The sequence below is a fragment of the Geospiza fortis genome, unplaced genomic scaffold (assembly GCF_000277835.1).
Source record: "Geospiza fortis unplaced genomic scaffold, GeoFor_1.0 scaffold35, whole genome shotgun sequence".
NCBI lineage: Eukaryota > Metazoa > Chordata > Aves > Passeriformes > Thraupidae > Geospiza > Geospiza fortis.
In genome coordinates, this window is record NW_005054453.1 from 1,171,790 (window position 1) to 1,189,437 (window position 17,648).

At 37.9% G+C, this 17,648-nt stretch overlaps 1 protein-coding gene across 2 annotated transcripts in view; it reads right to left on the reverse strand.

Moving 5' to 3' along the window:
- Positions 1-17,070, reverse strand: part of INPP4B (inositol polyphosphate-4-phosphatase type II B) — a 192,201-nt gene extending 175,131 nt beyond the window's left edge. For both annotated transcript variants that reach the window (XM_005427765.2, XM_031062590.1), the window contains exons 1-2: positions 16,864-17,070; positions 15,188-15,232 (exon numbers count right to left, since the gene is read on the reverse strand). In XM_005427765.2, the coding sequence (XP_005427822.1) occupies positions 15,188-15,232; positions 16,864-16,954 (136 nt within the window). In that variant the 5' untranslated portion in view covers positions 16,955-17,070. The remainder of the gene's footprint in view (positions 1-15,187; positions 15,233-16,863) is intronic.
- Positions 17,071-17,648: the final 578 nt, after the last annotated feature.

The window sequence follows — 17,648 nt, forward strand, 5'->3', positions numbered from 1 at the left end:
TAGAATTCTTTCTAATATGTAAAGAAAATTCAGCTGTTGCTTAGCCTGACTCCAAATCCATGTCACCATATGCATCTTCACAAGATACTCTCATGCTTGATGAGGAAAGCAGCTCCCCTCACAAAACAAAGGAAGGCAGTCAAGCAACACAGTCCAGCAACTACAGCAGACAAGAAGGTTCAGGAAGAGCTCTAAACAACCTGAAATCTTTCAGGTTGCTTCTCTGCTGCACACCAGCTGCTCTGAGCGGCTGTAAGGGAGCTACTCTGGCTTCTGGGTAGAAGCCCAGCTACAGGAGAACTGGACTGGAGCCCAGCTCCCAGGAGGAAGTGATCCACCTGTAACCCGGACAAGCCACCCAAACCAGCTGATGCTAACACTGACATAAGTACACCTAAGAAATGCTGCAGGTTTAGATGCTACATTAAGCACTTTGTGTAAAATTCTCTGGAGATAGCTCTGTAATTAATTGTCAGCCAACTGATGTGTGGTCACAGCCCTGATACCCATGAGACTCTGCTGGTGAATAAAACTATTAATTCCTTCTTTAAGTAAAAATGCTACATATTACAGGTAATCAAATGAAGATACCAGGACAAGATGCAGTAGGGAGCTATATTAACAATAGTAACTCACAAAATAAAAGACAGACAATAATAAAAGCAAACTATATGTCTACTGTCTTACTGAACAGCCTTAGAATTCATCTGTGTGAGAAGAGCTGTGTTCCTTCCTTTCATTGTGCCAAGTAAGGGGACAAGAAAGTGATGTCATTTCAACTTCGTAAGATTCAAACAAAATCCCCAAAAATAAAATAATGAAAAACCCTCACTAAAACCACCTCCTTAACATACCCTAAGGAAAGACGGCAGGAATGTTTGAGCCCTGTAGTATTCTCCATGTGTAGCGCTCAAAAGAGGTAAATCGTGGCCTTTAAAAAAAAGTAGGTTGTGTATTATTTACCTGTATGTTTGTAATTTTTTTTTTCATTTTAACCCCCCACTCTGCTGGATTGCTTAAATGTCAGGCTGATTCACAACTGGTTCTCATTGCATGGTGTCTGATGTTGAAAATGACCAGTGAGATAGCCTAAAAAGATGGTCCTCTACAGAAAGCACAATGCAAACCACTGACTAATCTCTCCAATATGCCAGAGGTGACCTTTTAGCAAAACAAAACCCATACATCTCAAAGGAAAGCAGACTAAAATGTACTTCAAAGACAAGGCAAAGAAGAGTAAGACACGCTTTTAATCAAAGGAGAAAATAGATTTCTGCAATCCGGAACAATCACTTTTAGTCCAGTAATGATTAAATTTGCTGGTAGGAAAATGCTTGATAAATGTTAAATAATCTGCATTCAAGCTGTAGTTAAAAGGAGATGTTCTAACATACAGAAGACTTGCTTGAAAAGATGGCAATTCTGGATTAATACCTAAATTAGAAGTCCAAATAAAAGACAATGATTAACTCCTCAGAGGATTTTGAAGCAGTCATTCTGACCAATAATTTAGATTGCTTTAATAGCATGGGACCTGCACAAGATAGCAAAGTAGAACTCCTTCACAAGGAATTTTAGAAAACGTAATATGGGTTTTTTTCCCATAAATGACAGAGTCCAGAAATAAGACGACCTCACAGGTCAAGGATCATGTCAGAGGACGAGCTTCAAGGAGTCCATCTACATGAACATCCTGCATTTGTTTACTTGTGTATTTTGAACAAATAACCTTTACTCCTGAACTTCTCCAAAAGATGTACCTCAGGCATGAAAACTCTGGTGGTACAGACAAACGCCCTTCTAAAAAGTACAGGGTGAAAAACACCGTCGTGAGCTGTTGTGGTTGCCTAGAGGTTATTTCAAAGTACATTTTTAAAGCAGCAAATAGATTTGTATATGTAGTTCCTTCAAAATCAAAACCAAGATCATTTCCCCCCCAAGACATTGGCTCATAATTATTACTCTAAATTTTCAACTCTTAGTATTTTGAAGAAGATTTTAAAGGGGAGACATTAATGATTTTTACAAAGGAGTAAGACCCGAAACAGAAAATTTAATCCTTATACTATAAATACACTCATATTTCTAGCAGAAGTTTCTTCAAGGGTGAACAATGGCTATTTACATGCAACAATAATATGTTTGAAACTGCCTTGATTTTGATATGTTGACACATGTAAAGACATAGCCGACTTCTTCAGAGCTAAAATTTTAAATTATTTTCACTCATTTGTACAAAGAGTAATAGTTTAGGATTAAGAGGACACAAAAAATGATAAAAACAACAACAATCACCCAAAACCAACAACAAAAACAACAACCAGAAAAAACCCAAAAACTTTTATTTGTCTCTTCAGAGATACCCCTTGGTAGATTAGAGATCTGAATCTTGAATTACCTAGGTATTGCAGCTCTTCATCTCAAAGCTGAAAAGAGTGCTAGTCCACTTCAGTTTTTAAAGCAGATAATTCACAATCCTACAGACAACAATCCTCAGCTTCTCAGGTATGAAGAATTCTCATCTTTATGGAATGCTGGGACCAAATTCTTCTTAACTCATCATAATGAAATTCTACACGCCTTCAGTCTCTCAGAAATCAATCTTAAAAGCAAGAGAATTCCAGACTGAAGTTTTAGCTTGTTTTGAACATTGGAACAAGATTGAAGTAAATTTTTAAAATGCTTCTTTATAATATAGCAGCTTTATATTCCACATAATAGGCAAAGACCACTCTAAAAATATGGCTGATAATAATAATTAAAGTGTCCATAACTGGACTAGAAAATTTATTTGCCGCAGCGGGTAAGTAAGGGTAAAAGAATTAAGAAAAGCATTCTTAAGCATTTTGTTTGTTTTCAGTAAAGCACCTCAGGTCAGTCTGCTAGTCATGCTGCATCGCCTGTTGCGTGGGATTTCGTGCTGCTGCATTTAGGAGAATTTCAGTTTTCTCAGGGCCTGCAGAAGAACCTGATTCTTGAGTCAAATCTCACCACAGACCATGCATTTCAAAATTTCCAAAAATAAGTACATTTATAACTAATGTGTTCAAAAGGAGAGGATTACTTTGGTCTTCTATTAATTCAATGTTTTTCTATTTATGTAACTTCTGTTTCCACATATAAGGATTAAAAAAAAAGTCCACTGGGAAATGTTTTATAACATGAAAGTATTACCACAATTATTTCTACAGGCACATTCAGAGATGTATTTAACAACTGCCACTTGAAACACAAAGGTTCAGCTAATGCAGCAAAGAGTCAAAAACGTCAAGAGCTATCATGTTTTGAGTTATTAAAAATGTTTTCAGCTAATATATTATTGGCCTAACAACAGAGAGTTGTTCCATTTCTGTTTAGTCACTACCATTCTGCACAAGAAGCACCAACTCTGTGACTACTATAACCTCTAAATAATTTGCTTGCTTTTTGTCTTCCAAATAATCTCTACCCTTTTGGAATTATGAGGTGACTTTGCCTTCACAGAGAAAGATACACAAGGAAAGAGATGGAAGGAATTCCCTAGGCAATTTTTCATGAAGTGCTCTACAGTCTGGGCTGAAGGTTAGAAAAGACCAACTGCAAAAAGCAACAGTAAAAAAGTTGAAAGTAAACTCTCAACAAGCCAGAGATATCCACAAGTGGGTTTTAAAAAGAATACTCAGACTCCATACACCTGCTACTTGGCTTTGGAGGTATGTGAAGTGCCCAGGTGTTGAAGCTTTGAGCCGTAGGAGGTCCCTACACACCTGCAGGCTGGCTCCAGGGCACGTCCCGACTGTTTCAGCCCTGGCGACGCGAGCAGCTCCAAGGCCACCGCTGGCACTGTCAGGATCTGAACGCCGCACGCCTCTCCTGACAGGCTCGGGCTGGCAGGCAGTGGCACGGCACGGCTGCTCGTCCACACTCTGCAAAAGCATCACTGCAGATTTCCTTCACACCACGCCCGGCGGGGCGGCTGAAGGAGAAATGGGGCCAGTGCCTCTCTTCATTCAGCAGAGCACTGGACCAGAAAGGGGTCACACACTGAGGAGATCCATGGGTTTTAGCATTCTGCCCACCTCTAACATAACAGCTGCAAACCACAAAAAGCTGCAAACAAATACACAAGAGAGAGGAAGACTTGAGAGTCTGCTTGTATCCACTCAAAGCTGTCTCACCTTGACTGCAAAAAAAGGGAGATTTTCATGCCAGCAGGCATAGAGGGCACAAAACACAATCGTAATTTGGTATTTTACATATATATTTTTACATTCCGGTACCACTGAACTCAGGTTGCTGTCCATAATCACTCCAGAACTGAGGTCCACCCCATCGGAAAAAGGGCACTATTCACTTAATAGTCATCATCAGTTTATTTTGTCTTTGACCCAAATTCTTTTCTTTGCAGAGAAAGGGCTAAGAGTTTAAACTCAGGGTAAAACTCCATTTCAATTTTATTCCTGGCCAACACCACTTCTGCAAATACAAGTTTACATTTTTTACTTCAAGCTTTCATTTTGCAAACATTCCATGAATAACTGTTCCTTGAAAGAACATACAAAAAAAAAAAAAAGACTTTGCACCTTTGCACATATACAAAAATTCATAAAAATGAGCACCAGTAACATATTATCCAGGCCAAGAGCATCCACAAAACTATTTTAACAATCGCTGACTCTATCCAGTCCTGACTCTTTTTGCCCAAAAAGAAAGGCTATTCAGGCTGCTCTTCGATCCTTCATGGTGTCTTCAGTGTGCCCCACATAACGGTTAAATTATGATGCAAGGGTGAAAGTTCCCTAGAACAGCTTGAGTCCACATAGAGAGCAACCATTTTAAACAGTCTAATTTCAACATAACTATAAGTGATTATTTAGAGAACTTGAAGATTTTTTAGATCACAAGCTAGGTATCAACAACAGTAAGGATCAACAGATACCTTACTGTCCATACACAGTACAGAATGCTGGAGGAGTTCATGTCAAACCAATCACTACCAGCTATAAGAAGCCTCCAGACTCTTTCTGCAAAGTTACATGACAAATTCCAGGCACACAGATTTTGGAATCAGCCTCAAGTTTAACAAGTCCAACCCCCTGTCCAAGCAGGTCAACCACAGCAGGCTGCATCCACCTGGATGTTACAACTTCCAAGGACAAAGACTTCAGAACCTCCTCCAAGCACTGCGCCAGTGGTTGACCACCCTCACAGTAAAAAAAATCCCAACTATCCCTGTCCAGTAATTCCAAATAAAATTTATTTTTCATTTATGCCTAGAAAAAAATCCCAGGACTGCGAGGCCCAATTAGGCAGCAGCAGAGAAAACTAAGATGTCAGGCACTGAAGCACACAGCCAGGGATACTAAAAATGGCTTTTCAGCAAACTTAGCGGTACACACAATTTCTTTTTTAAATAGATATAAAGTTTAAAACTTTAATGCTACCACATTTTGCATTTTGATGAAAAAGCACTGTTTCTAGAAGAAACAGTGTAGTTTTAAAAGATTTATGAAGCTGAGGAGAAGACCAATGTCTATTGCTGAAAACATTGTGCAAACACTGCATACCTTTTAAGCTTCCCTGACAACAGCACAGTTAAGGAGTTAGGAAAAAAAAAATCTCTTGCATTCTGAAGAGTTAAAATGTCAGCTTCCTGTGAGGCTGAGAAAGGTTGGAAGAAGGCAGCAGGGCCAGGACTGCCATCCAAATCACAGTGGGTAAGGAAGTCTTATAGATCCTTCTCTAACAAAGGAACACCTCATCCTTATTTGTCTCTCTGAGTACAAATATCTCAATAAGGATCAATACAATATTCTCAATAAGGATTCTAAATCCTTGTCTGTCCTCTTCATTCAGACAAGTTTCCTGGACCCACAGAGAAATCAGTGATAGATTTATCATGTACCAGGAAAGCACAAAGCCACCCAGTCACTTAGGGGCTGTCCCTGTGGATGTGTTCTGATATAGCGGGACAGTGCGCTCAGGGCCACTCTCACTGGGAAGATGCTGGCAAGAAAATCTCCTTCCATGGCAGAAAACTGCCAGGTAGGCCATGGTTGTCCCCTTCCCAGCTCAGCCATTGAACTGCCACACCTTCTCCCACTCACCCTCTTCAGCCACTCCAAGATCCTAAAGCCTGAAGGGGTAAATGATGCGCACACATTTGTGTGTGCGCAAACAGCAACTCAAATCTCCTGCTGAGATCAACCACACCCACGCGGGAGCCATCCTCGGGAATCTGAAGAGCCTCATTTGAGAAAATCAGGTTCAAATCTTGAAACTGGGAAGAGCAATAGACTGGCAAGGCAAATAGGAGAAAGTATGCACAGTAGGAGGTATATTTTTGGACAAAAGCAGGAAGAGAAAAATAATGATGAAAAAACCGCAGCAGCATGTGCCAAAAAAAACTTCTCTCTAATGCAATGATCTTTAATCCTACTTTCCTATGAACTAGTTTAAAAATACCCTTGTATTTAAAAATATAAGTTTTCCATTTCATCAGAATAACTGAAAAATTAACGTCACATTCCCCAGAACACCTAATAATTCAGAAGTCAAGCACGATGCTTGTGAAAATACTAAAGGACAAATTAAGGTATCCACTAGTTCTTTTTTGGTGTTTTTTTAATACCTAAGTGAGAAAAAATTCACAAAATCTCAATTCTGAGAGAATTGCATTAAATCTCTACCTATATCTATAAATTCTTTAGTAATTTTGGAGCCCTTTTCCATATATAACTTTCAAACAGCCTTACAAATTACCATTATATTCCTGATAGCTATGAATGTTTTACATCAGAAACTAGAAATAGTTCAGGCAAAGCAGCATGGAATGAGGTAGATGAACCCATGCTAAGATTGAGCTCTTGTCATTAATCTGTTTCTAGCACTGCCTCACTGGGATACTGAACTGGAGCCCCTCTTCACAGAAAACAACTATTTTCAGCACAGACACAGCCTTGCCTCTGAAATTTTGGAGAAAAGAATTTTGCAAGCATGAGACAGCAATTGCAAAGTCTGTAAGAAAAACATGCCATAGACACAAAAGCCGCATTTTCAATATGAAGAAAAATACCTGATTTTACTAAGAAGTCTACCGATTTTATTTATTTAAGGTTTGAAAAAGAAATGTCCTTCCTAGTCTTATCCTTTTTTTTCCATGGACTTATAAAAAGCAGTTTTATAACTGACAAGATTTCAGCATTTGTACATTTCTGACAGAATTTAATCCTATTATCTGCTGCATCACTCAAGAGCTAAGATGATAAACCCCTGTCTCTCAGAATGGCTAAATTCCAAAAAACCCTTTCAACTGTTAAACAGCTTTTAAAATTCAGGCATGTACAAACTCCTCTCTAAACAGATTAGCCACAGCTATTCAAAATTTATCTCTAGATAAGTGTTTATATCAAAACATGAAAGTCGTTGTGAGAATCTTTAGGCTATTGGATTTAAAAGTTTCCCTTAGTCACGGCCCTTATTTATACATATTTATATTTACAAGGTCGTCAACCACTTTCTCACAGTAGTTCAAATACGTTTTTTTCACAAAAGCTTCTGGAAACAGAAAATACTTCAATTTCATGGAGCAGAATGGAAGAAAACTGCCTGAAACTCAGTTTGCACCTGGGTTTAATATTGATACTCAAAACATCCTCATGTTTCTTACTACTTGCATCAGCACATCAGCAGATTCCTGTAAATCCATCACACTGGAATATACTCAGACAGTAATGATTTGCTCCCTCATGCTGGTTCATCCTCTGCTCTGACCCACCTCAGAGCATATAAACATCCTTGCATTTAACAAGCCCACCATGGGGACTAACTGCTACATAGCACCTTGTAATGTAGAATTTTAATCTCTAACACCTACACAGAAAAGGAATTTACACAAGTCAAAGCTGGTTAATGAAAATCATTAAGTATCAATGGATGCTGACAAGTTGCAAATATTTCTGCGACTACTTCTATTAGGAATTGCTTCTTACTGACACAGAAAGAAAGCAGATAACAAAAATGAGTAATGCTACACAAGATGTAATGGGTTTTCAGCGACAAAAAAAAAATTCATATTTATGGACTACATAGAATAGCTATATATATGTATAACTATACAGATAATTTAATAAGAACTCTATTTAACTGTAAAGTACATATTATTATAAACAAAATTTTCAGTTTCTCTTAATATGCAAAAACACAGAGAACACTGTTCACATATCTTCCCAAGTTTCATGTTTGCAATTTTTGAGTCCTTGCACAGTAAGCCCTGCAATTAGTACAGATTAATATTTAAGGACTGTGACGGCATCCTGCTTCTCTAGCTGAAGTGCAAATGAAGATAATCCCTGCCCTAAAAGGGGCTGAAGGATAGATTTCTAGAATTACAGTGCCTACAGGTACAAATTTAAAAATCCAACCTAATTCTCTAGGACTCAAACCCACTTAAGCTGGCAAAAACCAAACAAGTATATGAGTTTTTGAAAGGATTCTGGTTTTGAGCTTTTTGGGATATGTGTCTATGCAACACCCACACCCCACCCCACAAACTCCATTTCCTGGATTTGTTTTTCCAACATTACCAAGTCTTAATGATAGTCTATAGACAGTTTTGGCCTTTTTTTTCTGACAGAGTACACAACACGCAAAACTCAGGAGTGATGCTTTAAAGAGGTACACAATGATGAAGGAGCAGTGGTTCAGAAAGCTGCCTATTTAAAAACTCCAAACAGTCAGATGTGACAGTGGTCACAAGGGTTTTCAAATGAGGTGAGAGACGAGAATGTTGACTCCATGTTCAGAAGGCTTGATTTATTATTTTATGCTATATATATATATTACATTATAACTATACTAAAAGAAAAAAGAAAGGAAAGATTTCCAGAAGCTGCTAAGCTAAGAACAGACTAGAAAAGATTTATAACAAACGAGCTGGCTCCGACAGAGAGTGAGAGCCAGCTCTGCTGTGACTGGTCCCTGAACCAAAACATCCACACGAGACCAATCACGGATCACCCTCTTGCATTCCACAGCAGCAGATAATTATTGTTTACCTTTTGTTTGTGGGGCCTCAGTTTCCCAGAAGGAAAAATCCTAAAGAAAGGATTTTTAGTGAAAGGGATGTCTGTGACAGTCAGACTCAGTGTGGCAAGGGCTATCACAGAACCCCAGAAGCCTTCTTTAAAGTGAGCAAAGTACTTTGGGAGGAGAGGTGGATAAAAAAAATAATGTGGGATCTTGGCAAATCCATTCTCAAATCACTTTTCAGCAATGTTCACACAATGGCTGCATATAACAAAGAAAGCTTACTGCGAGTGCAGGAGAATGCAGGAGTACAGCAAGAAAAGCTGACTCTCCTCAGGGTCACTAACTCAACATCACTCATCCGTTTGCTGGGTATGCATTATCCATCATCAAACACTGCCAAGAGAGGTGACAGCATGATGTCAAAGATGATAGGCATTCACTACCTTAGAACCTTTAGGAAGACTGTTTCAATTGCTGCTTTATCTGCACTGAAACCGACTGCAAGTTGGCTCAAGTTGTCCTGCAGAAGTGAAGAAAGAAGAAATTCCTGCAGGAGCTACTGCAAAAACATTACAAGTCCCAAGTCAAAACATGCCAACACAGCCTCAGGCTGGGCTTGAATTGCTATCTCTTTGGGAGGATTCCTTCAGCCAAATAAGGACTCATCCTAGCAACACTGAGTTACTAAGAATAAACTGCATTGAAGGCATCTTATGCTGCAGTGCAAAAGTCTCAAAGCAGACAGAAGTCAAACAAGTAGCTCCCAGAGGAAAACAAGAGCATTCTTTCCAATCATGTGGTAGCTTTTCTACATCCTGAGAAAAGACAATTTAAATTGTCTTTTTATTTACTATTTGTTATTGTGATGTAACAGTACCTAAGATACATCAGTAAAACAAAGAGGGGAAAAAAACAAACCTGACTAGCTGGTTTGGTGGAAGATGGAATTTGTGTGGGACCAGAACAAACTCAAGTAAAATTCAGGAAACTGTTACAACAAAAAGAGCAAAATGAACAAATAAAATTTAAAACTCACAAACCCAGCCTTCATTTTTATATTTTTGCTGCTATTGTTTCTAACATGGCAAACACAACTTTTTTTGAGGCAGAAATATCCCTGACCAATATGTGACACTGTGAGTTTGATTCACAGGGAGATGATCACTTTTTAGATTTACTCAAAAGTGCGATGATGACTTTTTTTACAATTTTATTTGGCTAACACGACAAAGCATCATTTATTCACCAACTCGTAATTTGATGAAGCAGAAGGATAACCAAATGGGCAAATTCTACTAGGATCACGACTGGCTTCAAGTCAGTGGTAAAGATAAAACCAGTCTTTCTGCTTATCATTCTTCCAGGAACAGCTGCTGCTGAAAAAGCTCCAGATTATGTTTCAGAATTGGAAAAAATCATTCAGTCATGCTCTTTGAGCAGCATCAATGTACCATTTATTTTCAGTAGGCAGAGTTAAATCTGCTTCAAGACCTTCCAAAGGGATGGCATCACATTATCACTTGGGGAAAAATAAGATTGTGGAGAATAAAAACTTCAGCATTTACAGATAGACTTGTTTTTGTATCAATTTGGTGAAAAGAATAAACAAATCACCTAGAAATTTTTCATTTTAATTCTTTCAAGTACTTGCTTAAGTTTTCTGTGATTTGTGCACTATTTAATGAGATTTTGTAAAAACATAATCATAAGATTTACATTACTCTATGCTTTGAAAAGTACCTAGAGGTTACTCAACAATAGAACAGTCCATCAAAATTCATTGATTTAATATATTTGAAAAAAAAAAAAAAAAAAGAGCACATTTGGAAATGTCAGACAGGTGCTGTCATAAAAATTACCACCTGAATATGCTACAATATGTGCAGAGACACTTTTTCTATACAGCTATTTTGGTTACTATTACCATACTACAGCCATCTTATCACCCCTATCATCTCTTCACAAATCTAAGCAATTAGACAAATGCAAAACCGCCAAAATTGTGTTGGTTATTGAGAGAGTAACTAACAAACTTATTGCCTCTTTTCCTCTGATTTATTTCTCCCTATTAACATCATGTTCATTACCAAGTTTGCATTTGAGCACCTTGACCACTAACTATGCATTCTATCCTGTTCCCTCATTTTTCTGATTGTTGCAATTTTCTTGTGCTGCTTTGCCAGTTCACTACCAAATACCCTTAGAAGCACAAGCTCGTGAAAACTTCACAATAGTGTTCAAAATGCACAATATAATTTATCTCCCATAACTATAACATTATACATCAGCTGGGCTCACACACTTCACACTGATGTAGCACAGCTACTTTGAAGTCAGGAATCCACAACATATTTATTTAGATCTGGGGCTCAAGGGCTGGGATATTTTGGAGAAGCAACCAAGAAGAGCAGCTTCAAAATAAACATATATGTAAGATCTAAAACTGCACACTTCAAAGTCATGGGAAAGATTTTTATCAGTTTCACTGGTTTGTTATTCAGGCCCAGTATCCGAGTTCATTCCTTTTGCTCTGCTCCTCCTCTCTACTCATCACCCTCCATAGGCTGTCATATCCTACCTCCCAATGCTTCATGGAACTGCATGCAGAACACTGGCACTCAAAATGCCAAACAACAAAGTTAAACCTAGCAGCAGCTACACGGTTCAGAAATCATCCACATTTCCAAAGAGTCCCCAGGAACATAAAAAACAAAAATCTTTGTCTAAAGCATGCTCTTACTCTAAAGTAATGTTACAAGACAGGCACAGTCCTGATAATGCTGAATGTATTGCAGTGTAAAGCTGTAATTCAGGTGAGCTTTATTCTTTGTTTTAACCTCAGAGAAAAAGAAAAAAGATACCACTTTATTGCACTTTAAAGTAAAATAAGAGAAGTCAATATTTAGACATTTTATGAAGGGAATGCTTTCTGGAGTATTATGGACATAGGATGTTGCAAGGTAACTGCCACAACAAAACACAAAACTCTAGGAAGAATTTTAATATCATTATTTCAAAACTTAGTTATCAGAACTTCAAACACTGAACAGCAGCACTTAGTTATAATGTCCCCAAATAAAACTCACGTATTTGGCAGCATTCAAATATTATTTAAAAGCTATATTTTGTTTTAGTTACTGGAGTTCCATTTCTGAATGTTATTTATTGACCAACAAGTGACAAGAGACTTAAACTACAATTATGAGATGTTACAATTTTTTTAATATATTAAAACACATTTGTATATCAAATGATAGAAGCAAATGTCTATTTGCATATCTATGTGTAAGTATGCTACTTAACTAATATAATAATATTGATTACATGACAAATATGAACAAAATTACAGGCATAAGCCATTCTTTCAGGGCTAGAGACCAGCTTTATAAATCTTACTGCTAGATTTGCCTTCCAAATTCTAAATGCCAAATACCAGCCTAATCAAGCTGAAATGACTCTACAGAGCCCTAAGATTTCATTACCCAAGCCAGGTACACATCATACCTGTGGCACTTGCTTGCAGCAAATTCCTCTCTCATCCCTGCTTACCATGCTTTGGTTCATCTCAGAGAGACATCTTGGAAGTCCCTGATTAGCTGAAGTGAATGTCCCATCTTTAATTAGATAAAATCCCTCAAAGGATGGTGTCAGTCAAGGAGCGTCCTTGGCCTGCCAGCGGCAGGGGTGTTCCCCAGATGCAGAGTCCCTTCCAGCCCTGCCAGTAACCACCTGAACAGCACAGGGGCATCTCCACTGGCTGCCCTTGTGAGGGGAATTGTAACTGGCTGGGCCACACACCAGGTGCATCCTTCCCAGCTAAATTGTTCCTGTGTCACTCATCAGCAGGAGGTGTCTGCTGTACATTGTACAAACCAACAGCACGGTGCTGGTGACTGGGGTTGCTGGAGCTAGGAAGTGTTGGCATGGGAATGTTGATATTCCAGTAAGAAGGATAACTGCTAAGAATTTCATTGACTGTTCAGTCACTAAAGGCGGATTGCCCTAATGCAAATGTGTTATGCTTAAATATTTAGTACTATTTAAGGTTCAAGACACTAAGAATCACCTTTATACAATTGCCTGTGTTGCCAAATATTCCTGACTTCGGACTCTGGACAGGAGTATCAGCCAAAATCAAGAGGTGTACGTTGCTGCTCCTAATTGCTACCTGAGCAGCAGCAGGATCCAGCGTATAAAATCATGACTCAATCAATATTGCTGCAGAACAAACCACAGCACATAAATGCCAACTAGAAACAGCCCAATGCAAAACACAAATACTGACACTGAGTGAACAGAGATCCATCCAGCACAAGCCCAAACAAGTCTGAAAATGACTTGACTTTGTTTTTACACTTCTGCCTGCTGGGGCACATTTAGCACTGAAAGCAACTTTTCCTGAAGCACTGCTCATCTGATTTGCAGTCAGTCCCTATAGCACCTTCCTCCCTCTCCTACACTACACCTGAGTCATTGTGAGAGTTTGTTATTGCTGGAATGCTGCAATTGCTGGCTCTGCCCAAATACTACAGTCACATCACCTATAAAATGTAAATAGAAATGCACAGAAAAGTTAAATCTGCTCTTAATGATTATATAACATGGTGATTTCCTGCCAACAGAGAATAGGCCTTTGTTCCATGCCAACATTTAACAATTTCTGCAGAAATAATCTATACAGAAAAAAACCCATAACCTACTTGAAAAAATTTTTTGTAATGTCGTAAATACCTAATTTTTAAAAGACATACAGATAAAAAATACACAGATAAAATGTAAGGTATTCTAAAAATAGCTGTATCAAATAGAACTGTGTCTGTCTCAAAGGGCACAGTTTTAAGGTGTCAGCTTTTCAATCAGTGTAGTTGCAGCAGCACACAAGCCAAGTGTAACCCAGTTCCAAGGACAAGGCCAGGAAAGAAGCCCCCAAAATGCAAGGAGCAAAAACAGAACCACAGAAGCCACATCACTCATGCCATCCTGTTTGCTGTGTTTGGAATTTCTGAAGGACATTTGTTTGTAAACTATTTAAATTCTCCAAATAGAACAGTCTAATTGATATTTATATAATATTCTGCTCACACTTATCTGTATTTCCCTCTCCCTCTTAAACTTCTTTTGCAACAGATGTTATAAAAGTTTTTATACCAGAGTGAATTTTAACAGATACTGAATAACACTGAGTAAAAGTTTCTTAGTGTACTGCTGCACAACATCAGATAAATATTCACAGGTCATATGGATGTAAACATCATAACAAATTTGACAAGTTTTAGTTCAGAAAGCACATAGAATCAAATATTTGAAAAGTCACTATTTGTGACTGTGTTACCATACACAGGAGCAGAGAGTAATCACAGGATCATTTCAGTTGGCAAAGACCCTGAAGAGAGTGGAGCCACTAATCAACGTTCTTATTTACCACACAGAATTATTGTGTTCAGTGCTTCTACAGCAAATAATTATTTCATTTACTATTTCAAAGGCTTCAAAGCTTTTACACTGAAAGAATAGTGAAAAGTAGCCAAGCTTCCTTTGCACAGTGTGAGCTGACATATTGTGCTCCTTGGTCTTGTATTACAAATACACCATTATTCAATTAGATTGCTTGACTTACTGAGTAATCTGAATTATTCTGTACTTCTCAATGGAAGGGGAAGCTTGAGCTGATAGAATCCCTCCCAAAACAATTCTGCTACATACTATAACAATATATAATTCTCATATACCAATTATTAAGTACACTAAGTATTACTAAGTATAAAATGGAAAAGTCAGGTAAACATTTACATTGCCTCCACACTACCAAATAACAGCACATTTAGAATAAAGTTTGTTCTAAAGCAACAGTCCTTTTATCTGAATATTGTTTCAAAAACTTCAAATTAAATGTCTTTTTCCAAACAAGTAGTATTTCAAAAACTACGTTCACAAAGCTGTTGGGCAGATTTTCACCCTGGTAGAGCAGCATAGCACTAGAGAATTCAATAAACCCTTACCCATTCCAACCAATTAAGAAACTAAAATCAGTGTTTCAAAAGGCATGCACAGGCACTTCTCCCACCGAGACCTTCATTTTTTTAAAAAAGGTCACATGCTACACTGTATAACACTATATACATAAAAACTCTTCACACACAGGCCATTATAATTTCAAAAATTCAAAATTGTATCTTACCAAGACTGAACTCCAGCTTTGGCTCATTTGCAACTCTCTGAATACCTTAAAAGGTCAAGAAAAAAAAATATTAGAGATAATTTGATTTCCATGTCTTGCTTTTTAACACATAATAAAACTTTCACATGCCTATAACTACTGCCATTGCCACTGAAGTAACATTTTATGTTAGAAACTCATGGTCAAAGCAAACTTGGATGAAATACTTGCCTGAAAAAAGGCTACTTTTGAAGAAGACTTCCTTCTTAATGGAAACTTTCTGTTGCTGGGAAAGGAAACTAGGAAAAAAACCAGGTTTTCATGGCTGTGTTACTTGTAAGATTTTCAGTCACAGCGACTGACTATATATGTGTTGGGAAAATATTAAGTCTCATAAGTAATTTTTAAGTAGGTATGTCATCACAATTAAAACAAACTCCATGTTTAGTGAAAGTAGGTAGATCAGGTTAATATAGTAAAATATAAACACATTATTGATCCACAAACAAACTGTATAGCAATAACCCAACTTCTTTTTGTTGGAGAATAAACACATTAATTCCTCTTCTTACAAAACTGGAACAGGAACAGTTTAATCCATTGTGGAATTATGTTTATTGCAAAGGGCAATATTTTCTTTTGCTAAAATAAAGGAGTGAATCACAGAGATGCAACAAGAGAAAAGTAGGAAGCAAGGAGGGATAGGTGAACAACACAGTGTTTACCTGATGCACAAACTAATTAGATCACAACTACAGTTTCAATTAACTTGTAGAAGTTACACTCTCTTTTTGACATTTTTGTACTGTCTCTAGTAAGCATTATTAATTTTTGGTCAGTATTGAAGAAATTGGTCAGATGGGAAGGATTGAGTTAGTATATGAACTGGAGTAAGATTTTTGCTAAAAAAATAATTTAAAAACCTACAAACAAAAAAATTGCCCCAAACTTATAGCTGTGTCTGCTCCATAAAAACATTATGCTGCTAAGTCTAGATTCACACTGCTCTCGTTAGTGTAGCTATTCATTCACATCTGTGTGAAGAAAATTACAGCTGCAGAGCTTAGATAGGTCAAAAAGAAAAAGAAATTGGGGAGTTTTTTTGGTTTGGTTTTTTTTTTAATGGAGCTTTAATAAATTTCTGAGTTGAACTCTGCCAGTAGCATATTGGCCTGAAACACCTTCATGAATATGCTGGCTACAGCATTAAGTGACCGGGCAACTGAAATACAGTCTTCTGGCTCCAGTGCACCACCAAATACAACATATGGCTACTTGCATTCAAATCCCCAGACTGCTTTTACATCACATAGAACAAACCTGGGATAGTAGTTTAAGTATCGCTAAAGATTTATACATTCATCAACATTATCAGACTACATTTTAAACAGTAATCTATATAGGACATAAAAGAAGAAAAAAATGCTTTAATTCTTATTAGAAGAAAATAGGTTAGAGAGAAAAACTCAAACACAGAAATCACACATTTGTTCCCATGAAGGTTATGTGCATAAACCAAAACATACCAGGGGAAAAAATTTAAAGACCATTTTCATCAGTTTATTTCCTCTGAACTGCACTTTGACAGGTAAGAAGTTGAACAGCATTTCGTACCCTGCTTGTGACACTATCTGAACTGCCACAGAGACTGGGCAACTTTCATTGTACCGTTCCATAAAATGAGTACATGCACTTACTCGTAAACTGGGGCTCTCCTAGACTGTCTAACTGGGATGAAGGGAAAAACTGTCGTGCTTCATCTGATGATCTCTCCTCTTTGATTTCCATGATCAGCCTCCGGAGCTGCTGAATTTTATTCCACAAATCTTCCGAGTTCACCTCTCCCAGTGCCACAGCACAAGATTCACAGTCTGGCTTTGATGCAGCTTCGAGGCAAAGATCCAGTTCTGCACTCAGAAAGCATGAAAGCAGCTCTTAGGGACTGTGATTGGAAAGGGGGATGATGGAAATACCGATTTCACAAACAGTCAAAACCACTACATACACACTCATGTTCATGGTCACAGAACCATGCAGCCCCATCTACCTCGGCAGTCAAATCCCAGCTCCTTCAGAATTGGCAGTGCTAAACATATCCACAGAGTAGTTCCAAGATCAGCTAACAGATGGCTAAATTAGGTGGCAGAATCAAACCAAAATGGGAAATCCTTTTCCAGCACAGATTCTGCAGCCTACCAGGCAGCTCTCTGAGCTGCTAATTTGACAAAGAATTTGATTTAGCAAGGGCAGCAGACACGGTTCTGTCAGAGAGTGGGATTCACCAGAATTAATGTGTCCATCATCTCTTCTATTAAAGATCTCCATTATGCTCAGCCTCTCATTCATCCTTGCCAGAATACAATCAGGAACATATGCAGATAATTTAACATGACATAACTCCTCTGTGAAGACTCAACAGGTTATATGTGGGAGCTTCAGACCTCATTATTATCCATGTGTCATTTGCTGTTCTGCCTGGAGT